This window comes from Andrographis paniculata, unplaced genomic scaffold (genome assembly GCF_009805555.1).
Source record: "Andrographis paniculata isolate CXL003 unplaced genomic scaffold, ASM980555v1 Contig77END, whole genome shotgun sequence".
Taxonomy (NCBI): Eukaryota; Viridiplantae; Streptophyta; class Magnoliopsida; order Lamiales; family Acanthaceae; genus Andrographis; species Andrographis paniculata.
In genome coordinates, this window is record NW_026137614.1 from 1,429,206 (window position 1) to 1,438,259 (window position 9,054).

The following is a 9,054-nucleotide window of genomic DNA, read 5'->3' on the forward strand; positions in this document are numbered from 1 at the left end:
TTTTGTATATTCCAAACACTATCATACAGACCTATGCACATGCAATAAAAGATATTCTAACTATGAAAATAAAATAAAGATCTAAGTCTAACCAAATTTACTCATGATGAATTTAGGCATCTATGTTCCAGCATACAATACATATATATATGCATACATTCAAAAAATATTTAAGTTTTCTTGAAATGTAATTATGCAAAGAAGATGCAACCATCTGCATAACATCAGTAATTCATCTCATTCACTATATAAAAGAATGTCATTATTCAATGCTACAAATAAATATAATTTATACGTAATGAGAAGGATCCTCCATTTACCTCGTCAAAGCACCTTTAAGAAACTCCCTTTTTACCTCAAAGTGGTAGCAGGTATGCTCAGTTTCTGTATAAGCATTTGATGAACCTCCGTGCTTAGATAAGTAACTATCATACTGGAGAGAAGAAAAATTAGTCCAGGATGCCCAATATAATTCTTAAGAGAGAGAGAGAGAGAGAGTTGATCACTGTCAACCTTGTCAGAAAGGCCCTTAATAAAGAGCAAGATTAATTAGGAAATGGTTGTTAATGGTCTTTCATGAGGGATGTTTTATGCTTGATATGAAGTTATGAACACAAAACTATTATGCTACAATTGCTTTACACTCGAAAAAAAAAAAAAAAAAAAAAAATACATAGGAAAACCTTGCACAATCTTTTCCAAATGGTCAATATTACATTGTAAAGGTGGGTTTATCAAAGTTTCTTAACAAAGAAGGTCAACTAATATAGCATATCAGTCAGTTCTAATAACCCATGTAATTTCTTTTTTAGTTTCTATCCAATCTTCACAAAATCCTCTCTAGAATTTCTTCAATCTGTCAGCAGCAAGAAAGCTTAACAAAACTACCATATGCCAAGTGCAAGAAACACCCTGCTCAGGGGCATCATTTCAAAAGCAATGATAATGGAAAGGCTAGTGAAATGTACAATTTTGATAGGTGATGGAGGTAAAGTAACAACGTAAGGGGGAAATTTCCCTGCTCCATGGATACATGGCCACAGGCCAAGTGTGATGGGTAGCTGTGGTGGTTGGAATTGTGGAGGCAGTAGTACTAGTCAATTGATGCCGTTTAAGGAAAGCATATTTTTGTATTCTTTCAATTTTAAAAGAAATTGAAATGAGATGTCATATAAGGAAACTTAGACCCAACAGTTGAGCTCAGAAGTAATTGATCTGGAAAATGGTCTCTCTCTATGCATTCAAAAGTTCATACAAACAACAAACCGTGCAACTAACAATAGATCATGCCTATAAAGTCACAAAAAGGGAAAGCAAATAAGTGGCAAACCTCATTTTCATCAGGGAAATCAGTACTGCCCATGAAAAGCATGTGCTCTGCAATAAGAATATCAATATAAGTTATTCTCTACTTATACATAGACACCATATTTCATTATCCTCAAATATTTACAACTTTTTACATCAAAGAGATCTTAATCATTAATTCAAGTAATTAGATTAGGAAAGTGAACAAAAAAGCCTATTATCTATCTTACGCGTGAATACAGGTTGCATATTTCAATCTTTGCGTTGTATAATGCAAGAACAATACCACATTTCATGAAGAAAAAAAACTATCTAATCCCACTAAACTGCACTGGATGCATCGGTGCACTAGATTGCTCCCAATAACTCAATTGAGCTATCTACTGTCAGGGATGGAAGCAGATATGCTGGTCAAACGACAAAAGCATGCCAATGACCTTTACAAAATAGGACAGTCACAGTAAACAATCAGTTTATTTCTTATATCAGTACACAATCAATTACTAAACCATTTGACCAAAACCATCCCCAGGGATCCATACTCTGTTACCAGTCAACTACGTTTCTGGGACTACAGTTCACTAAATACTTTTAGCTAAAATTTCTAATTCTCGAGGGACATCCCTCTGCCTTTGATAGGGACAAAACACTTGAGTGAAAAAACTTATTTCTCAGTATTTTCAGTTACCTTCATATGCCGCCAAATTATCCTACAATAGAGCAAGATCTAATATTCTTCCAGCGAAATATTTTTATCCCATATATCCATATCAAGGATAATGAAGGGCATCCACTCAATTGCACGAAATTTTTAGAAACTCAAAAGAAAATTAAGGAACCTAGGAAGTGAGCTAGTCCCTGTGCTTCATAAGGATCCGCAAAACTTCCCATGCCCACACACATTGCAGCGGCAGCCTGAAAAGCAACAAGCAAATTCCAGAAGAAGCCGATCAAAGTATGTATAGTTTCCAATATGAAGCATCCAGAAAAATCTGACCTTTTTCTCCGCTGCTCCTTTTGGTTCTTTTTCTTCTTCCTCCTCATCATCTTCCTCGTCACCGCTGTCTTCTTCGTCCTCCTCTTCTCCATCCTCCTCCTCCTCATCATCATCATCCTCATCATCATCTTCATCTTCACTCTTCCCATCCATTCGGCCTCCGAACGGCTCGTCGGAGTAAATCTCGGGATCGTGAACCAACAAAGCGCAGATGCCATTGGTGAGCTGTATATATCTGTAGAGACGGCGGTCTGTCGGGGACTTGATAACGAGGTCGTCAGAGGAGAGAACGCAGCCGCCGACCGCCATTGTTAGCAACAGGGAGCAGGGAGGCGCAGAATAGGTGATTTTAATTTAGGGAAAGAGTGGGGATTGGCGAAAGCAAAATTCCTAAACCCTCTCACACACAAAAAGTGATAATAACTTAATATAAACTGTATTTAGATAATAGAGATTAATTATCTAATGAACAAAAAAAATTAAATATGTGTTCAAATTTTTTTAACGAAATAAAATATATATAATATAAATATTATTTTTTAAAAAATAATATTTTATATAATACAAATAAATAAATAATATTTATTTATCATTATTATAAATTAATTTTATAAAAAAATAGAAAATTTTAAAGACAAATTTAAAAATTTTGTTAATTAAAGTTGAAAATTTAATTAAATTAATTTATATTTTCTAAATGTGTTTAAAATTGATAAATTTATAAAAAATAAAAATGGATCGAAGAACAAAGGAGTACATAAATATGCTAATACTTTTGAATGATTTACTGTTCATTAAAATTGTATCAGTATTTTCATTAAAGATGTATATACGTATCATTTTTATAAATATTTTTATTTATCATCTTTAACAAAAATAACAAAATGTCAATTTAAAATAAATGATAAAACATAATATAAATAGATTTGGACTGTTTCAAATTATATATTTTTTCTTTCCCTTTGTTATGTGGATAACATTGATATTAATAATTGTCCAGTATCTTTGTGGATGTGATTACGCGTACTAGAATATGATAGGTTAGGATTATATGTTTGAACTATGACATTTTGGACACAAACTTTTGAATTTTAACTAGACATTCCAAAATTGTGAATGAGTGCAAGAAATACAAGTAGCACAATAGGAAAAAAAAAGTAAAGGGCACAAATTGAAATAAAAATTGATTGGTGTGTTTGTTTATTGTTTTAATTTGAAATATATTTTATACGAACTATGTGCAATAATGTTGATAATATAAAAATAATATTTTATATTAAATATTATTTTTTGAGAGAATATAATATATATATATTATATATATTGGGATGATAACAATAGGTGCAGGGGCTTTGGGTGGAAGAAGCGGGGAGAGTATGGTCGACTAAAGGGCAGTCGTAGCGCATGAGAGAGAGAAAGAAAAGGATCGAAGTCGATCATCTTTTAAAATACAGCATCGGTCATTTGGTCTAAGACACTGTATCAGTATGTTGATATCCATCATGCAATCATCGATATGGTCTTCTAAACATTGCATCTGTCATCTCAATATCTTTCGAGGCCATTTGAGATTTTGTCATTCTTTTTTATTCCTATTTGATTGTTACGTGGCATTATTGTGGCAAAAAAAGAAAAAAAAAATCTTTTTAATTTTTTGTGTAGAACAACCTATAAAAGAAAAATAATAAATAAAAAATTATTTTTTATTTTTTATTTTTTGACAAATATTCTCTTTTATCATATAATTTGTTCATTTTTCTATTTCGATCCATCTCATATAATTTGTTCTTTCTTTTTTTAAGAAAATAATTATACACTTTAATCATATTTTAAAATTCATATTTTATAAGTATTTTTATTTTAATTAAATAATTTAGTTATTTAATCTTAATATATAATTATTTTTATTATATTATAATTATTTTTACCGATATACTTTTTAATTATTACTAATTACATAATCCCTAAACTCAATGTCCATGGACAAATTAACTGACACAAAGGAAATATTTTTTTAAATTAGAATTTTTTTTAGCTTTTTACTTTTTTATATCATAAAAAATTATACCTTACAAAGTAATATACATATTGACATACTTTTTACAGTTAATTTAATTTTTTAAATTGAATTAGATGGATATAAAGAAATAGATATTCTCCGATTATCTTTCATCTAACTCAACCAAACTTTGTCTCTTTTCTTGAATAAAAGTGAATTGATCTTCCAATCTAAGCTTATCGTAACATGAACAATGAAACCATTCGAAAGAGCATAAATTAACTAATTAATCAAGAAGGAAAAATCAGCCGTAAACAATGAAATATTTTTTCTTTATGATGCTGGGATACAAATAAAATTCGAAGTGCCAAAGATTGATATTTAACTAGTCAATTTTTACTAATGATTTTGTTCACTCCTATGCTCCATGAAAGAAAATATATATATATATATATTTTAATATCACAACCTATTTAATTCGCATTGAACTTTAAAAAATATAAATGTACGGCCAGCTCAAATTCCACATCCATTTGAATATATATTTAGATTTTTAAGCATTGACGGAATAGACAACATTAGACAATAAAAGTTTTAGAAAGAAAATTAAATGACTTAAGTGGATCAATGAATTGAAGAATATGCAATAATATCATATTTTTTAAGATGCTAAGAAACTCATAACACCACAAAAAAAAAATAAATAAATAAATAAATAATAAAAAAATCATAGAAACCAATGCAAGAAAATACACCAAATGTTAAATGTATATCTAAATCCATTTTCATGCACAAACACACAATTAATTGTACAATCAACCTAATCATCCAGATGTGAGAGAGCTTCCCTCTGTCAAGTTTTATACTTACCCTCTCCCATTTAGCTAATTCACTTTTAATTTTGTCCCAAAATACTATATGATAAGTGCAGACATGAAGATGAGTGCAGACGACATAATTGCATATCATAGATAATTCATTATATAATTTTTATCTTCAAGTTCACAATCTAGAATTCATTAAAATTACAACATTTTAAAGTATGTTATAATCTAACAGTCTGGACCACATTATTGAAATAATGCAATCAAGTATGAACTGTTATAATATTTCGAAAAAAGTAAATGTATATATACACACACATAGTGTCCAGCCTTATCCTAATTCTTGAGTGCAATCAACAACTTTCAGCCCATAATACTTAAAATATAAACATATTTGGGTAGTAGGATCTTGGAGAAAAAAGTAGGGCTACTCGGTAAGTGGTCCCTTGTTCAATGCCTAAAAAATCGATTAAAAAGTTGATGATAGATGAATTTGTTGCACATTATTAATCCACTGTGAGTTGTCTTAAAAATATGCATAATATCTTATAGAATATTCTATTATTATAAAGTCGACTATGTGAATGTTATATTGAATTTCCACTATATTCAACAGAAAGCTCATAAATCACTTGCTAGAGCAACCTAATCTATTTTGGGTAAGTATTGTAATAGATCTATTAGATGCCAATAGTTGCAACTCCTCACGCAGTTAACCTATAGGTTCAAACATTTGATAATATTTTGTAAATACAACTTTAATATGTGGTCAAAACTCAAAAAAGACATTAGGTGGAAGGTCGATGAAAATACAGCAAGTCGAATACAAATCTTACTTATATACTATATGATGATACATTTAAATGGAACAAGCATTTAAGCACAAAATTAACATTAATAAAACATTTTTCTTCAAAATCTTTTCAATAAGATCCCATATATACAATAGAAATATAATTTATTTTACAATATTTTATTGCTCCTACTAAAATTAGAAAAATATCTATTTGATATAATAATATAATTTTATATATTCCAAAACAGTGCATTACACTATCACTTGACATTTTTGCTAGAATTATCCGGCATGATCATAAATGCATAAATACATATGATGTTCATGGTTCTGGATAGAAAAATAATTTAAAGACAATAAGGCCACTAGTCAAAGCGTTTGATATTCTCCAACATAATATTGATGAAGGGCTAAAATCGAATCTCCAAATCAAGAATCATCTTAACTTGTAAAATAAATTAAAACAAATATACGATTACTTGAGGGAGGTCACTACTGGTGATAGCATGTCCATGATGAGGGTTTTCAAGGGGATAGATCACGATTCCAGCGAGAGATCGATGATCAAACGTCAAACACGGAGATCACCGGCGGCGGTGCTGGTTACAAACCGCAATGGCGGTTACCTGATCAACCAGCAATATGGTGGTGGTTTCTGGAAACGGTGTTTTGGCATCAGTGACGAAAAGATATCGAAGTTTTGGCATCAGGTTCTCCATATATGATTCCGGTGATCTATGGTATTCACGTCGATCAACAGCCGCAGGTTGAGGTGTTTACCGGTGAAGAAGACGAAGGCTCTGAGATTTTCAGGGGAAGCGAATATGATGGTGATGGTCCGGAGCCATGGTCTGCTGCCTCTTTTCTCACCATGATATCCAGAAGGCTGCAGACTTTATACTGCAAAAATGGGCCTTGAAATTCTCGATAGGCCGGATTTTCGTAAGTTTAATCAACTTGGACTTTATTTTCTCATCAGGAGTTGTTTCATTGTGTGAGTTTTTCCTCCAATTCTGAATTCAACTTCTCACTTGTGTCTTTGTCAAATTTGGCCTCTTCTCTTCAAAATATGGACCTTTTTTTCCAAAGTTTTGCAAAGTCTTGGACTTTTTTTTTTTTTCTTGGATTATGCATTTATCTCAAGCGAAATTCATCATTTTAACTGTTAGTTCTCGGAGATTCTTTCAAAATTTTGTGGATTTCTACATATAACAATAATATAATAATCAAAGTAATTAATACTAATATTAACGTTGTATATATTATACAAAATTATTTAATATAACCTACCATATTATTGAATTTAATATTAAAAACTGATTTATATAATATCATATATTATCGTTATAAAATAAGATATATATATATATATATGAAAAATTCTCAACAGAGCATTGAATTAGTGAGAGTAGAATTAAAAAGAACTGAAAAAATTAAAACTCTACATAACAATTCTTTATGGGGAAAAAAAGAGTAATATTTATAGTTGGAGGGAGCAGTCGGTAATTCTCTTCAAATAATTCCCACCACGCGGAACGGCTTTCCTGAAACTGAAATTGGCTGCTAATACCCGCCTTTGCATACATAAACTGCAACAATCCATTCTGCAACTCCTCCGTCTCGTTCGTGTGTTCTAACTTCTAATCGATCAATCGCTGCAGAAAATCTTCGATATTTTTCACCGTTCTGCATCAATGGCGTCGGCGTCGACGTCGTCTCATGGAGAATTGGCCGGAGGCCTTCCGAACCAGTGTGTACAGACGATCTGGAGTGCAGTTCGATCTAATCTGGAGCTCGACAACGCGTTGAATAAATCTGAAGAACTTGTTTCGAAATATCCCCGCTCTCCCCACGCTCTCGTGAGTAATAATGTTGACAATTAAGATTTCTTATTAATTTGATGCACACGTACGCCGTGTTGTTAATTGGAAAGATGATTGAAGTAGTTTGCGGAAGTTGTTGCAGGCGCTGAAGGCTATGGTACTGGAGAAAATAGGGCGGAAAGAAGAAGCGTTGATTTTATGTGCTCATGCAGGGGAGTTGCTCTTCGTTGACGTTAATGCCAACCTCGCCGACGGTCACGCCATCAGGATTTTATACCAAGTTCTACGGAAACTTGGTTATCGTATGTCCGCGCAACTTTTTGGTGCTTAATTTGTCGGAGCATTCTCCTGTACTTATAACATGTTAATTTCTTTGAAAAATGTTCAGCGGAGCTCGGGAGATACTTATACGAGAAGGCTTGTACGGTGATCACAAACAATATGGAGTTGATGGCTGGCCTATATCATTGTCATGTGATGGATCATAACTTGGTGAAGCAGCAACAGGTAGGTTTGATGCATTCATGGTACTGTTATCAAACGTCATTAATTAGAGTGTTTGATTTTTGTTTGTTTGTTTGGTGTTTATAAATATATATAGTTGTGAATGATATTGTGGGGAATACAAGTGAAAGTGAAATAGGTCATGTGAGAAACATGCTTAGCTTGTAAATCTGTTAAACAATAGAACACATTAGTCAATGAGAATAGAAGAGACCAGTGGTTGATGAGAGGAGGAGAATTAGGAGATAGAGAGACTAACAGGATGAGATCCCCAACATAACGATGTTGGGAATTTAGTGCTGAGGCTAATGGGTGTGTAAGTTGAATGTATTATTTTGCTGTTTGATTTTATTATTATTATTATATATATATATATATATATTGAAAAAAAAAATATTCCTATTTCTATAGAAATTTGATTGCATAATAAAGAAATTAAAATAATTTTTTTTTTTTTTTAAAAAAAAGTATAACCTTAGAGTGTGTTAGTTTTTTTTTTTTTTTTTTTTAAAAGTATTAACTTACAAAATAATTTGAATTTAAAAATATTTAAATTAAAAAATATCCTTTTTGTTCTACTATTTATTTTTAAGTAATTTTATATAAGGATATTGATATAAATAAATACATATTTGAAGATATTGATATTATACAATAAAATTAATAGTTACTAAAAATAATAAATAATAGCAATTCAAAAATAGACAAATGAACACTTTAAATCAAATATAATATTAGATAACGAAATAAGTAAATCGATTAATAGAAATAAGTGTAAATTAAATTATTTTTGTAATATATAA

At 30.9% G+C, this 9,054-nt stretch overlaps 1 protein-coding gene across 2 annotated transcripts in view; it reads right to left on the bottom strand.

Annotated features, from left to right (window-relative positions):
* Nucleotides 1–2,701, bottom strand: part of LOC127239224 (nardilysin-like) — a 30,605-nt gene extending 27,904 nt beyond the window's left edge. For both annotated transcript variants that reach the window (XM_051257279.1, XM_051257278.1), the window contains exons 1-4: nucleotides 2,306–2,701; nucleotides 2,148–2,223; nucleotides 1,331–1,377; nucleotides 321–433 (exon numbers count right to left, since the gene is read on the bottom strand). In XM_051257279.1, the coding sequence (XP_051113236.1) occupies nucleotides 321–433; nucleotides 1,331–1,377; nucleotides 2,148–2,223; nucleotides 2,306–2,614 (545 nt within the window). In that variant the 5' untranslated portion in view covers nucleotides 2,615–2,701. The remainder of the gene's footprint in view (nucleotides 1–320; nucleotides 434–1,330; nucleotides 1,378–2,147; nucleotides 2,224–2,305) is intronic.
* Nucleotides 2,702–9,054: the final 6,353 nt, after the last annotated feature.